This window comes from Rhinoderma darwinii, chromosome 5, assembly GCF_050947455.1.
Source record: "Rhinoderma darwinii isolate aRhiDar2 chromosome 5, aRhiDar2.hap1, whole genome shotgun sequence".
Taxonomy (NCBI): Eukaryota; Metazoa; Chordata; class Amphibia; order Anura; family Rhinodermatidae; genus Rhinoderma; species Rhinoderma darwinii.
The window spans coordinates 59,038,552-59,054,016 of NC_134691.1; the positions used below are offsets into that span (position 1 = coordinate 59,038,552).

Sequence of the window (15,465 nt, forward strand, 5' to 3'; positions counted from 1 at the left end):
GTACCATGCTAAACCACCAAATTGGCGGTAAGCCTCCAAAATGATGTCTACATGCTGGAATAAATTACTACAATAAATTAAAGACTTTTCCCCTAAAACTGAAGCATAGATACAGAACGCCTGTAGCCGGTTAAAGGAAGACTTAGAAGGAGAACGTTTTTTTATCCTCATCTTTATCAGATTTTCCATCCTGCTTGACAAGAGTCTCCTTCGCAGATGGTAATAAAGTAAATAAATCTATAAACTCGTTTCTCCAAATACACTCCTTAATTGCTGGCTGTAAATGAAAACCTAATGGCGAAATATCGCAAGGCATAACTTCCTTAGAACAAGTTTCCGAAACACCAACTCCTTTCTCTAAAACAGAAATATTGCTAAAGCCAGTACTCTGCAGCTGCTGACTACTATGCTTCCATACATCAGCAGGGGAACTAGAAGGAACAGCTGATTTACTGACCAAATCAGCTAATAATTTTAAAATATCAAACATTACATTAGTATTAAGGGGAGGGGGGTGGGGTGGGACAGATAAGGGGTAGCTGGCATCTCACCACTCTGTTCCACCTGTCCTGGGTCGGGCACTGTTCCTGCTACATCCTGCTGTGTGACTGTAAATCCTGGGGAAACTTGCTGACTGGAAAGTTGACTCCTGGAACCTCTTCTTCTCCTGGATACTGGCGGGGGTGGAGAATAAACCACCCTAGTCTTCCGGCTCCTCTTCCTTGGTTGAAGCTCTGAAGAAAAATCCTGCGCCGCCTCTAAATCCAGTGAGGATGGCGCTTCAGCTGTATCCTCTAAACAATCCTTGGAGCAGGAGGGTTATAGCCGACCAAAATGCTGTCTCTCGCTCCGTAGTGACTAACCTTCTAGCCGGCGTGATAGACAATGGCGCTGGCACTTGCGGCGCACTTCCGGTACTGTGTGCCGCCTTCCTTGATGACGCAGTCGGCTGTAATCTTTCAAGCTCCTGCGCTTGGAGCGCACGACCCGAACTGCGCTCCTCCCTCAGCGATGACACTGCTGCAGACTTCCTACTCTTGGCTGCAGCTGATGACGGAACCTTGAGCGACGATCCAGCAGGAGATACCGCTTCTTATAAGTCGTTTTCCGGCGCAGTAAGTTCGCTTCTTCCAGCATTCTCCCTCGGCGGCGCTGCTGCTAGGCATTGCCTCAGCCAGTCTTCTCCTCCTTCCGACTCTTCTGATCAGCTCCATCAGCAGCACATCCATGGCGACGGTCCAATCTTCAAAACTGGCTGCTTGACTACGACGAAATGCTCCTTTTATATCCGATTTTCCCACCTTTTGTATTTATCAATGACCAATCAGCTGGCCTTAACCGGAAATCTGCCTGGAGATAGAATCTACCAGAACCTGCTCATGCAACTGCATAGCTGACCTGGGTCCAATGAGCTGGGACCAAACTCAAAACTGCCCAGAAAGAGAAACATCTGGAACCGGCTCGTGCCACCAGTACAGCTTACCCGGGGGACACCAGGATGGTAAGTACCATTCTAATATAAAATAAAAAATGGAGAAAAGAGCAAAAGGGGGGAGAGAAAAAACTTACCAAACCAAATACACATTTTATGAACGCCTTATGGGGGCCGTGCGACCGTGGTGTGTCCCCCAGGCAATAGCCCGGGGGGCCCCTGATATTCCAAGCTGTAAACTAAAACGCTGTCCCTATAACATATACGATGCATATGACCTGTAAATTGCTGCTGGTAAACACAAATAAAAATATATGTGTCATCTGACACAATGATAGACAAATTTAATAGAATGTCACTCCTGGGAAAGGGACTCTTTGCAGACACTGAAGCGTCTAGGGAGAGTGTCAGGGACTGCGAGGGGTTAAAGAAGGATGGAACGTTTAAATAATGCCCAGGACCAGGATTGGTGAGCAAGGGGTAAGAGGGGCGTGGTTAAGGAGATATAAGGCTGGGGTTTGGAGCAGAAAGCCCTCTTACCTTCAAGCTGCAGCGAGAGAAACATCCTCTGTTGGAGCTGGAAGTTGCAGAGCTGTTGTTTTTCCTGTACAGATGGCGGAGGATCTCTTACGGCAGGTGGCACAGCGGGTGGCCTTGGAGGGGTCTGCCTGGCTGGAATCCCTGTTGTCGGATGGGAGGAGGAGTGGATCGGATCGGGGCATGGAACAGCCGGGAGCGGCTACCCGAGGTAGGCCGCAGCGTGTTATCCGTCCCCCTGTTCGCTTAAGCCCCAGCCCCGTTCCCGTTCGGGCCGCGGTGACAGCTGCACCGTTGCAAGTCCAAGTATTTCACCTAGGCCTATTTCGCCTGGCGCTTCGTCGGGCGACATAGTGCCGCCCTCTCCCCCGTCCACGCGTCGCGCTGGCGTCCCCCCCCTAGCAGTAAGAGGGCTGCAGTTAAACCGGCACAGGCACGGTACAACCTACCTCGAGCTGCAGTTGCTGGTATGGATGGGGCAGGCGACGTCGGTGACAGTGGGGTGAGTAGGGCGGGTCCAGAAAGCTGGTCCGCCATGGTTGCCTACCACGAGGCATGTTCGTGGGAACTGGGACTTGCTTCCGGTTCCCGCGGGCAGCCAGCGCTGACGTCATCGCTCCCCGTTTTGTTCTCTGTGCAGCCAGAAATGGTTGGGGAGAGAACAGAGGCGGGACTTCCGGGTCGGCGCAGGTCGGCCAGGAAGCAAGATGGCGGCGCACATGAAAAGAAGATGGCGGCGGGCACAAAGAAACGAACGGTGAGCACTCAGCCCAGCCCTGGGGCGGGGGCTTCTGCTGCGCCTGCTGTTTCTCACCCCCGGTCTCCTCCGGTCCCCTGCCAGCAGGGGGCGAGGCCGGGTGGGGATTGTGCTAGTGAGTGTAGGATCAGGGGAACGTCTGGTCCGGTTTGCCCTTCTCCTGCCTTGTCTCATTTTTCTCCTGTAGGTTCGGTGAGGGAGTGTTCCAGGCGAGGGAGGAAACGTCGTTCTGGGAAACATCGCCGCCACGGCCATCGCAGACGTCGCAGATCGGGTGGCTCGAGGAGGCATGGTCGGCGGTCTTCATCGTCATCCAGCGAAGGATTCTCCTCCTCGTCAGCGTCATCGGCATCTGCCTCATCGGAGTCGCGGAAGAGGTCGTCGCGGAGATCATCACGGCCGCAGAGACACAGTCGACGCCGGGAGGTGCGGCACTTGTTGGTGGATCGCGAGCAGCTGTCCCAGGTTGTTCCTCCCGCCGGGTCGGTGGAGGAGGTTCAGGCCGTGGTTCCAGTGCCGCGGCAAGTGGCGGTAGGACCCTCTGGAGTCGGTGGGACCTCTGGGAGCGGTGAGTCGGCCTGCAGTGACGCATGGCTTAATAAATCTAATGCATCTGGTATGGATTTGATTTCTGTTTTAAAAGCCATGGTGGCTGGTTTAAATGGGAATGAGGGAACATCAGTTCCCTCTGTGCCACCAGGGGGGGCTAGGCTCCCGTCTGAGAGAGAAAATAATTTAGCTGGTCTAGCGTTTCGGGATTCTTTGTTTTGTGGGGTCGCTCCTCTCGGGACTCATTTGTCAGCGGAGATCAAGGACAAAATTTGGAGGAATGAATTTGTGGATATTTGGTCTTTGGTCTCCGTGGAGCAGGTGACTGTCGATAAGGAGCGGGTGTTTGAGAGAGGTTCAGATAAAAAAGTAAAAGTCGCAAAAACTTTTGGCAACTGGGTACAGTGTTATGCTACACTGGCTCATGTTATTTGCCAGCGTTACCCTGAAAAAGGGGCCGAGTTGTTTGTTTATTTTGACACAATTTTCAGCGCCCACAGGCTGCACGGTGGTGCAGCCTGGTGGCGTTACGACGAAGAGTTTCGGCGTCGTTTGGCTTTGTCGCCGGATATTAGTTGGGCGACAAAGGCAACGGATGTCTGGTTGCAGCTAATCTTAGCGCAAGGGAGCAGACAACAACGCCCCTTTCCCAGTGCGGCCGCAGCGCCAGGCCCCACCCCTGGAGCTGCGGCCGCGAGGCCCACAGGAGCCTGTTGGCTCTATAACGAGGGTCATTGTCGGTTCTTTGCCACGTGCAAATTCCGGCATGAATGCTCCATCTGTGGGGGCGCTCATTCGGCGCTCAGGTGTTTCCGGAGAGGCAAGCAGCCGGCTAAGGCACCTCCTTCCGGCGCAGCAGAGAACGCCGGTGAACGTTCTCGAGATGGGCCCATGGTTAGAGCGGTACCACAGGAGACGGGAAGCAGAGGTGTTCATTAGTGGGTTTTCCTATGGTTTTGAGATTCCTTTTGAATATTCCGCAACGTTGTCATTGGCTGACAACTTGAAGTCGATCAATGAGAATGTCGGTGTTGCGCGACAAAAATTGACTAAGGAAGTTGAGTTGGGGAGGATGGCAGGTCCATTCTGCGACCGGCCGTATCCGAACTTGCGAGTTTCCCCACTTGGCTTAGTTCCAAAGAAGGAGCGGGGGAAGTTTAGGTTGATACATCACCTTTCCTTTCCCCGCGGTGGATCGGTTAACGATGGGATCTCCAGAGCGGATGCGGCGGTTTCGTATACTTCTTTCGATGTTGCAGTTAGGTTGGTGCAGGCGGCAGGACAGGGCGCGTTGTTAGCTAAGTCTGACATTGAAGCGGCGTTTCGGTTGCTGCCGGTTCATCCGGACTGTTTTCACCTGCTGGGTTGTTGTTTAGATGGTGGTTTTTATGTTGATATGTGCCTTCCCATGGGTTGTTCTATATCGTGCAGTTATTTTGAAATGTTTGCTTCATTTCTAGAATGGGTAGTTCGTTTGGAGTCTGGTTTTGCTTCGGTCATTCATTATTTGGATGATTTTCTTTTTGTGGGCCCCAGGGGCTCTGGGCTGTGCAGCACGTTGCTACGGGTGTTTCGACAGGTAATGTCTCGTTTTGGCGTACCCATTTCAGAAGACAAGACTGAAGGCCCGGTAACTGTTTTGTCCTTTTTAGGTATTGAAATAGATACAGTACAGATGATTTTTCGCTTGCCTGATGACAAATTGGCAAGTCTGGTGTCCCAGGTTGACCAAGTCATGGGGTCTAAAAAAGTGACGTTAAAACAGTTACAGTCGTTATTGGGTTTACTGGTGTTTGCCTGTCGGATAATTCCTATGGGTCGTGTTTTTTCTCGGCGTTTGTCATTAGCCACTAGGGGTATATCAAAACCAGATCATTTCATCCGGGTAACTTCTTGGATGAAAAAGGATTTGTGTGTATGGCATTCTTTTTTGAGTTCATTTAATGGGAGGTCGGTTTGTCAGGACGCTGAGTTGTTTAATATAGATTTGGAGTTGTTCACGGATGCAGCTGGGAGTGATGGTTTTGGAGCAATTTTGGGCCGAAGTTGGTGTAGATCCCCTTGGCCCTCGCATTGGGGGGAGTTAGGTTTGGTACGTAATTTGATGTTATTGGAGTTGTTTCCTATTATAGTTGCTATAGAGTTGTGGGGTAGCGTGATGGTGAATAAGCGGATTGTATTTTGGACAGAAAACATGGCGGTGGTGCACGCGGTGAACGGTTTGTCGTCTAGTTCATTGCCAGTATTAGCGTTGTTACGAGGGTTGGTTTTGAAATGTTTGGAGTTGAATGTGTGGTTTCGTGCAAAACATGTTCCGGGAGTCCGTAATGTGATGTCCGATGCTTTGTCTCGTTCACAGATGTCCTGGTTTCGGGAATTGCACCCGGCAGCTTTGGCAGAAGGGGAGTCGTCCCCCCCCTTCACTTATGGGCCCTGGTCGAGGACAACTTATGAGACTGTTGAGGGGTTCTGTGGTGCCGACGACTTGGAAGAGTCATTGCAGAGCGTGGGATCGGTGGTTGGAGATTGCGGGGGGTAATTTCCCATCACAGGATGGTTGTCACCTTGATATCACCCTTTCAAGTTTGGTGCAATTACGTCAGGAGGGTTGCAGTGCGGCCACTGCAGGAAAACATTTAGCAGGTGTGGCCTTTATGTTAAAATTGTGGGGATGTAGGGATGTTACAAAAGAATTTGTGGTTAGGCAGTCTTTGAAAGGGTGGAGAAAAGAGGCGTTTTCCAGGGACACGAGGCGTCCGGTATCCTTTGCGCTCCTGGGTCGGCTTCTATCCGTTTTGTGTGCCGGGATGAATATGAGGTTTCATTGTTTGGCGCAGATTTTTCTTTGGCTTTCTTCGCCGCATTGCGGGTTAGTGAGCTGGTTCCACCCAGCGTGAACACAAGCCGTGGGCTTCTCGGAACTGATGTGGTGGTGTTGGGGGATTCCCTCCGGGTCTGCGTTCAGAGTTCAAAAACAGATACGGCAGGGAGGGGAGCTTGGTTGTCGATTAGGAAGATTGGGGGCCAGGAGTGTCCGGTAAGGTTGGTTCAAGAATTTGTGTCTGTCCGGGCGCCCGGGGCTCAATTCTTGATACATCAGAATGGTTCAGCAATGTCGCGTTTTCAATTTGAGGCGGTTTTTAAGGCCGGGCTGAAATACCTGGGGCTGCCACCGGGCGAGTTTGGTACGCATTCATTTAGGATAGGCACTGCCACGGAAGCAGATGCCTTGGGCTTGGATTCAGTGGCTATCATGCGTTTGGGTAGATGGTGTTCTAATAGCTATAAGTCGTATGTGCGACCGGATTTGGTTTTAAAATGTGATTAATCATGGTGGTTCCCCTGTGAGTTTCCTTTTCCCATCCTCCCCCTGATGTCCCCCCCCGCCCCTCCCTCCCCCCCCATCCTTCCTCGTTTTCTTTAGGGTATCGTGTTATGCTATTCCTGTCTGTATCCTTTTTGCATTTCACCTGGAATTTAGCTTGACTTTTCTTTTGTTAGGGTCTCGGCGCCCCCAGGTGTGGATCCTGGGGCACTCATATGTGCATTGGGCGGTGGTCCGAGCAGTACGGAGGCCGTTGTGTCTGAATTTGGGCCTCTCACAGGCCGACGTCCACTGGAGAGGTGTCCGGGGACTACGGTGGGTGCAGTTGCTGCCAGAAGTAGTGGCAGTTACGAGGCACACTGACGGACCTGTTGTCCTGATCATTCACGCCGGGGGGAATGATATCGGCCAAGTTAAAATGGCCGAGTTGTTATCATTAATGCGGACTGATTTGGCTCGCTTTCAAGATCTGTTCGCTCGCTGCGTGTTGGTATGGTCTGAGATAGTGGCGCGAACGGTGTGGAGGGGAGTGAGGAACTTGGCAGCGTTGGAGAGAGTGCGCAGGTTACTTAATGTGCGGGTGTCGCGGTTCATTCGCTCGATAGGTGGAGTTGGGCTGCGGCACCAATCCTTGGAAGGGGATAATGCGGATTTGCTGGCGCCGGATGGGGTACACCTCAATGATATCGGGCTCGATATCTTTCTGTTGGATTTGTTGGATGGTGCCGAGAGAGGACTGGCGTTGCTTGGTGGGGGTGGTCGGGGGACTGAGTAGGTTTCTCAGTTCCCCTCCTTGGCGGAAAGTACGGCAAAGGAAGACAGAGTTAGCACCCTACATGCCTGATGGAGACAGGGAGCATCGGCATTTCAGGAGAAGGAGAGAAAGAAATATATATATATGTCTTCATGCCGATGGTTGTAAATAATAATAAAGCTGTGGCCACTTCCACATTTCCATAAAGAAGGTGTTGGTGTTTTATTTAAAGAAGGATGGTATACGGTCCTGGGCAGGTAAAGTGGACAATGTGTCCTCGCAGTCCTCAACAGCCACACTAATCTCTTCAGACGTCTTGGTGGTATTTCTCCGCTCTACAAAATACAAGCAGAAACGTTTTGTCATGAACCAGCAGTGTAAGACTATGTTCATACAGGGCAGATAAGCTGCATAAAAGTACACAGCGCATCCTTTCCTGAACCAAATTGTGGTGCGGTTTTTCAGTCAGAATCGCCTCTGCGCAAATCATTGAAAAAAAAAAAGCTTATACTTATCCCATGTCATAGCGACACGTCCTGACGCACCAACCGATTCAGCCTGTGATTGGCTGTAGCAGTCACATGGGATTAAACATCATCCCAGGAGGCTGGCCTAAACAGAAGAAAGCATCGCTATGACAACGCCCGAGGGTAAGTATTAACCCTTTATTAATTTTAAACCAAGTAAAGGGTTTTGCTTTTTCTAATTTGTGATTTTTTTTCAGCAGAAATCGCAGTTTTTCCGGCTCAAAAATCGCCAACACTTGTTATTTCTTGTGGGTTTTACCTCCCCATTGAATTCACTGGGGAACAGAAGAGCAGCGATTCTGAAGCATAAATTGACGCGCTGCGGATGAAAAACCGCATTGCAGGTTAATTTATCAATGTTTTTTGGCTGATTTTGTTCCGCAGCGTGTGGATGAGATTTGTTCAAATCTCATTCACTTTGCTGCTACTGTAATACACTGTGGATTTTCCGCAATGAAATCTGTTGATGAAAATCTGCAGTGTTTATTCTACGTGTGAACCCGTCCCTAGGATGGATCCACAGATTTTGTTGCAGAAATTTCTGCAACTGAAAATCCGTTCCATTCAACTAAATGTGGTTGTTTCTGCAGCAGGTGCATGGATTTCTGCAAATTCCATTCAGATAAATGGAGCTGATTTTCAATTGCAGAAAATGTTTTCAACAAAATCTGCTTCGTGTGACTGCACCCTTATTTCTCCCATGTTCTCTTCTCAGTCAAGGTAAAGAGGATTGGATGGTGGATATGACTCTAGCAGGATCTCACCCAGAGATAAGTCTTTGATAATTAATTATGTAAACAAATAAGGCCCCTTTCACACGCAGTATTTTGCATCAGTATTTGTAAACCAAAACCAGGAGTTTACGGAAAGAGGTAAAAAAAAAACCTTTACATTATATTTTTCCCTGTTTATGTTTTAAACCTGACTTTGGCTACCAAATACTGATACAAAATACTGACCCTAAATACTGCCGTGTGGGAGTGGTCTCAGACTGGATTCACCCAGAAGTGGTTTTAAAAGCAATGGGAAATATAAAGGAAGAGCTTATACTTCTCCTTCCTCCTCTTCTAGCTTTGGCTCAAAAATCTGCATCAACATCTGCAACAAATACGCAATGTATGAATCCATCCTAACAGGTCAGATTTTGGGGATTTCCTGTGTGGGAATGGCTAGGGTCAATAATCAGCAGCTCAGATGAACTCACCTTTTTGTTTGGATGGATAAGATGGTGTAATGTTGTTTTGTAGAACGGGAACAGATGACCCGGCCTGGTACTTATTGCTGCTCCTGCGGTTATCTCCACTTGTGGCTTATGTAGGAGAAGCCACAGAATAGCTGTTTGTCCTCCGGTGGTATTGGGGGTTTCTGTGCTTCCTCAGCAGACAGCAGGGCATCTTGTGGAGTTGTCTCATCATATTCCACAACTGGAGTCTAGGAGAGAAGATATATAAATAAGTTGTATCATGTACAGTGGACCTGCTTTGATTGTATGAAGTGTAGTTCGTATCTGTGCACAATCATAGCTTTTGCGTCCTCTCTATGACATTGAGTGGACACATACAAACCCTATGTGGCGGCTTAAAAGTTTGGCCAGGAGAATTTCTTGTCTTGCCTATATACTATATACTCACTGGTTCTATTTCAAATGGAGGGCACGCTTTTCCTGCCTCCAGTTCTGGCCAGTTGATCTCTGCAAAGAATTGATGTTGCCTTATGGTGTCACAAAGCCCCTGACGCTGCTTAGATGAATTACAGAAGAGCTGTAAAAAAATAACAGGAAATTGTAATTGATTGATAAACACTAATCAGGTAATCCAGACAGCATTTTATATTATCATCTATCTGTCTGTATCTCTCTATATTAGACGGAATAGGGCCACATGCAGCGATATAATTACCTTCAATCGAAACAACAGATTTTATGATGGATATTACCGGCGCCTGATTACATTGACTTACAATGGGGTACATCGGGCACTGGTGGTATCCATTGTGTGACGGTACTGGCTATGCGTTATACATGGTAACTACAACGCAAGTGTAAACAGAGCCTTACAGAAATATCGTTATATACCTAGCCACATGATTTAAACTATTTTGCCGTGAAATTCTATTATATCAGCTCTCTGTGACCTGTAAGAGTGTGTATACTGACCCCCTCTAGAATGTTCCTTATAGGAGGATGCAGGTTCTCAGGGTAACGGGGACAGCGGATAGAACGCAGGATCCTAGCAGGGTTGTTTCCCTCATAAAATGGAAATTGTCCAACAGCCATTTCAAACATAATGACTCCAAAGGAGAAGAAGTCCACGTTGGCATTGTAAGGCTTCATAAGTTGCACCTGTAGAACCATCAGGGAGAAGGGATTAAGTTGGGAATAAACTGGATGTGTTGTAAACACTATACTGATAAAATGAGACGTCCATTTCTCACCTCTGGAGCCATGTAGCCTATAGTCCCTGCATGCTCGGTCATCTTTTTTGAGCCAAAGATGTTTATTGCTGCCAGGCCAAAATCGGCGATCTTAACGTGACCGGCGCTGTCCATGAGTATATTTTCCGGTTTTAGATCTCTGCAAAGATAAAGGGGGAATTTGGCAAGTGGCAGAGTCATGGAAGGATCACTGCACAGAGTGTCCTTCTCAGTGTACAGATATATTCTCCCCTAGACGCAATTCTCCCTTGTCCTGCTGTTTGTACAGCGTTTGATGGAGCAGGCCATACCTCTGTATAAAACTGAAAGTATATGGAGGTACAGTAAAAGCCCTATTATGGTTCCGTACAAAGCGAGCCGTTATATGGCTGCGTGCAAGAGCCGCAAGTGTAACCCCTGTCAGATAACAGCAGCTATTATAACACTGATTATCCTTCTCATATTATTGTGTTATTTAAATACCTGTGTATAACGCCCCTTGAGTGCAGATACTGCAAACCGCAGATAATTTCAGCCGAAATAAATCTAAAGAGAAAGAAGAAAACATTTATCATCATCATTAAACAGCAAAGTTTATAAAAGCTAAAAATCAAACGTCTGCTGTACAGTGGGAGAAATGATGAATAAATGACCCACATTGCACATTACCTGGTGGTGGCGATGTCACAAGGAGCTCTCCGACTGATGAAATCACGGAGTTCTCCTCCAGTGATATACTCCATGGCAAAAAACACATAATCCTGTAGAAAAGACAGAAATTTAAATACAGGGCATGATGCCAACGCTACCCGTTCTGGCAGCCTATTAAATGGGCAAATCTAGAAAAAACGCTTATCACAAGCCGACTAGGAGGAATCTACTTAAAATTGAATCCTGATATGCCGGATGTGGAGGTCTATGGTGAAAAGAGGAAGACTCCTACCTCAGTTTGGAAAGTCGCAAAGGCATGGGTGAAGAGCCGGCTGTGTTCAGTGATCTCCAGGGCCTGACGCTCTATGAGGACGGATTCTCTGGAGTCCTCTAGTAATAGCCTTTTCTTCACAATTTTCACGGCAAGCTGTTGCCTGCTGGACGGATGTGAAGCCAGCATTACCTGAAAAAGAGAGTTATGTCTAGGACATTGCGTTTCTCTAACACAGAAGCTAAACGAGAAGAAGGCAGAAGTATGGGTTGGGGGATATTCACCCTCATAGCTCCCATAATACCTCTCTTCTACCCACATTTGCTCTTCAATAGTCCATATTGTTTGACCTTGTTCACACTACCATAAAATAGTGCACGTTATTGTAGTGCAGAATGTATCACCTCAGTTTTGAATTCTGTCTTAAAGGGTTTGTACAAGATATAAAAAAAAAAAACATGGCTTCTTTCTTCCAAAAACAGCACCACATCTGTCTACAGGTTGTGTGTGTGGTATTGCAGCTCTGCCCCATTCACTTCAATGGATCTGCGTAGCAATACCAGACATAACCTATGCATTGGTGTGGTGCTGTTTTTTGAAGAAAGCAGCCATGTTTTTCTAATCTTGGACATTAGAGTGTATTAATACGATGTGGTTTTGAAATTTTTCTGTATGGCAGAAAACCGCACTGCAAAAGCGCATGCGTATTTGATGACGTTTTCCGGCTAATTGTAAGGACACAGCAAATCACGTAAAAAAAACACATGCGTTTTTGCAGGGGGCAAAACCACACTGTGTGAATACGCTGCGTAAAAGCACACAGCGTATCTGCCCTGTTTGCCACAGGGAACTCCGGCCGAAAAACCGCACCAAATTGTGGTGACGTTTTTCGGCTGAAATGTCCACTGCGGAAAACTGCACATGAAAAAAAAAAAAAAAAAGAACGTTTTATACTTACCCGTAACCATGTGACGACGTGTCCCTCTGTCGTCCTACAGCCCGGCCTCCAGGGATGACGTTTCATTCCATGTGACCGCTGCAGCCTGTGACTGGCTTTAGCGGTCAGTTCATATGGGATGAAACGTCGTCCCAGAAAAACGACCTGGACAAAGGAGCACAGAATTCTGGGTAAGTATAAGATTTTATTCTTTTTGAGTTGAGATTTTTGTGGTGGAATCGCAGATTTTCCGCCACAAAAATTGCAACGATTAAACAAATACAATTGACATACTGCGGATTAAAAAACCGCACCGAAGGTCAATTTCTGAGTGTTTTTTTCTAGTTATCATATACGCAGCGTGTGGATAAGATTTGTTCACATGCCATCCACTCTGCTGCTACTGTATTACGCTGCGGATTACTTTTCAGAAAATGTGCAGTTTTTTGCTACTTTGTAGCCGGCTTATAGAGGATAAATAACATAGTATGAGCTGTGTGAGCACTAGTGTGAATGGGGCTTTGTTGTATCATCGGTGAATTGTGAAGTGAACACTTACCTTTCCATAACTACCTATTCCAAGCACCTTATAGAAGGTAAAATCTGACAAACTGACAGGAGCTGCCACTATATCTATGGTATCCGATGGATGGGTCTCACTTTCTCCTTGAAAGAAAATAAATCAGTGTTAGAAACTCTTAGGCCATGTTCACACGTTCAGAATCTGATAAAGATTTACGCGCAGAATGCCCCTCATCACATCCGCTGATATTCCGCATTCAAACAAGGAAATGGGGAATTTTATTTTCCATTCAAATGCAGCGGAAAAAAATTGAAAGCAGAATAATGACTTCGCTTCAGATTTTTAAATCTGCAGCATTCTCGTTATTTGCGCGGATACCGCACATAAAAGCAGCGGATTAGCCCCATTGAATTACAATGTGCTTATCCGTGTGTGATTCCGCTGGCACATCCGCAACAGAAATTCAAGTATCAGCCATGAAATTCTTGCACGGATTTTAGAAATCCACGTCGGATTTGCCTCTAAACATAGCCTTAGTCAACTATACATGTTTGTTTTACATCAGGATGAAGCTAGACATCACCTCGAAGGCAAAGTGACTTCTAAAGCATCTCTGTAGTGTGAGGACCTTGCAAACAGCTTTCCATATCTCATCTTCCTGGGGCCTCATGAATGCAGCATGGAGGGGAGTGTAGCCCAGAATTGGGAATAACTGCGCTTACACCAACATTTTTAGGTTTTGGGTGGAACAGGGGTTATTTTCCATCCGGGGACGCAGATCTTGAAATGCACGCGTTTTTGGACACAGTTTTTGTCATGATTTTTTTTTAAAGTTTTTTTTTTATTTAGCAAATAGCAAAAACTTTTGATCAAAAACTATTCCAAACCGAATGGTGTATTTTTTTTTCTGTTTCCCATTGATTTCAATGGAGGTTTAGAAGCAGAGATTACTCCAAGACAAAGTATGACACTTTGTTTTTTCCACGAGCAGAGACAGAACGCCCAGAAAAAAAAAGAGCCTCTATCTCTCATTGAAATCAGTGGAAGGAGATTTGGGCCATATTTTTTTGGTGCCAATTCATTATCTAAATCGGTGCAAACAAATGCAGTGTGAACTGAACCTTAGGGCTTATTTAATATTTGGCTAAAGTCTGGTTACCATCCCATCCCTCATCTAAGCTTCTAATAATTGGAAACATAGTATTAAGTCATCACTTCTACTTTGATGTATTTACTGACAGCTCCTACCTGTTTCCAATTTGCTCCTTTGACTTTCAGGGAGAGTTTTCTGTCTCTTGGCAGTCCTGCTATTGGACAGATGGTCGATCCCGGATGTGAGGAGCTTTTCTGGTGTTTTGAGCAGCAATCTATACCCCTTTCCTGTAGGGCAGTAGCTGGCAGATGTTGGGCTCCTCTCCAGGTCCTTCTCTCTCTTTCTCTTCAGGATGTTACTTTCCCCATCGCTGTCTTGGGTTCTCTTTAGGATGTCAATTTTAGGATTTGAGTTTTCATATTTCTCTCCTCCCTTCTTGTAAGAGGTCCGATCTCTCTTTCTGTTATTCCTCTTCCTACTCCTTTTCCCCTTCTTATTGATGTAGTCTGATGCCTCCACTGGAAGCCCAGCTAATGTCATGGGGGGCTCCTCATTCTCAATAGGTTCCTTTTCTAAGATGGTATCAAGAACCTTTCTCTTCTGAGGTGGCTGTTCTTCCTCACTCTCCCTACTACTCCTCACCTCTTGTTTATCACGTTTTCTTTTTTTGTTATGTCTCATGTTCGCTAAGAACAGCAAAAAAATCGCCTCCTCACTCTAGTTGGTGAAGAAACACAAAGGATTTTTGCTTTCCTTCTCCCTTCAGCCAGCCGCAACGTGATGTCATAAAGGAACATGGAGTCATTGGATTCCGCATGACATCATAAAAGAACATGCCATCATCAGCAACCAGATGAGCTGCCTGTTTGCAGGACCTGATTTTATCATACAGTATAAACCCCGGTTTTCCTGCTCCCTAATCCTTTAGGTTGGTCCCTCAGACACCAGTTGATTGCAGGGAATTCTACTGATAGGAATCCTGCATTAGCTGTTAATTCAGTAAATGGGGAGCAGCAATACCAGACTCAACCCATGGGCAAGGGTGGCGCTGTTTCTTTTAGAAAGCAGCCATGTTTTCTGTAATGTCATACAACCCCTTTGAGCTGATTTTATATACTTTGTATAAATTGTATCTACATTATTTGACACATTTACACTCTACATAAAATTATTTCTATCAGGTTTCTCTCTGCTTATTGATGTTTTGTGAAATTGTTCTGTATGAAGATAACTTTCCCTTTATCATTGGAAACTAATAATAATAATAAGTATGTAGTATGTCGACTTTGTTTTCATGTTCGCTCCTACTATTAATATTGCTGAATGGTCATATGATCTCTTCAGTCCAGGTGTGTTATAGTATATTGAAAATTAAGGCTAAATGCATTAATGTTTAGGTTTTATGAAGATTTTTATTCTGTTGTGTTGATCCTTCAGACTCTTGTCTTGGACTTTGGTATTATGCAGTATTTTATAATTTTCTGTAATGCTATTCTATTATTATCACTATTAGGGTATGTTCACACGGATTATTTTCAGCCATTGAAAAATATGGAAGCTGAACGCCTCCAAACACCTTCCCATTGACTTGAATGGAAAAAAACTGAGTTTCGTTGCCACGGGGCTTTTTTTACGCGGCCATATGTAAAATGGCGCATAAAAAAACGGCCCATAAAAAATAAGTGCATGTCATTTCT

The 15,465-nt window shown here is 46.3% G+C and overlaps 1 protein-coding gene across 1 annotated transcript; it reads right to left on the reverse strand.

The window, feature by feature from the left end:
* Nucleotides 1–7,572: 7,572 nt before the first annotated feature.
* On the reverse strand, nucleotides 7,573–14,478 carry LOC142652439 (protein kinase C delta type-like). Its single transcript, XM_075828081.1, has 10 exons — nucleotides 13,924–14,478; nucleotides 12,712–12,818; nucleotides 11,237–11,407; nucleotides 10,963–11,054; nucleotides 10,777–10,839; nucleotides 10,315–10,453; nucleotides 10,037–10,222; nucleotides 9,513–9,641; nucleotides 9,086–9,312; nucleotides 7,573–7,689 (listed from the first exon to the last, which is right to left on the reverse strand). The coding sequence occupies exons 1-9, from the start codon at nucleotides 14,447–14,449 to the stop codon at nucleotides 9,175–9,177; spliced, it is 1,551 nt and encodes a 516-aa protein (XP_075684196.1). The 5' UTR covers nucleotides 14,450–14,478; the 3' UTR covers nucleotides 7,573–7,689; nucleotides 9,086–9,174.
* Between the last annotated feature and the right edge of the window lie 987 nt (nucleotides 14,479–15,465).

Bases quoted from the DNA above. Each gene is read 5' to 3' on its own strand.
- LOC142652439 (XM_075828081.1), bottom strand. From the start codon at position 14,449: ATGAGACATAACAAAAAAAGAAAACGTGATAAACAAGAGGTGAGGAGT. The intron at 10,840-10,962 runs GTAATGTGCAAT...CTTTCTCTTTAG, and splicing joins TGTGACATCGCCACCACCAG to ATTTATTTCGGCTGAAATTA. The intron at 10,454-10,776 runs GTATTTAAATAA...TTATCTTTGCAG, and splicing joins TCAAGGGGCGTTATACACAG to AGATCTAAAACCGGAAAATA.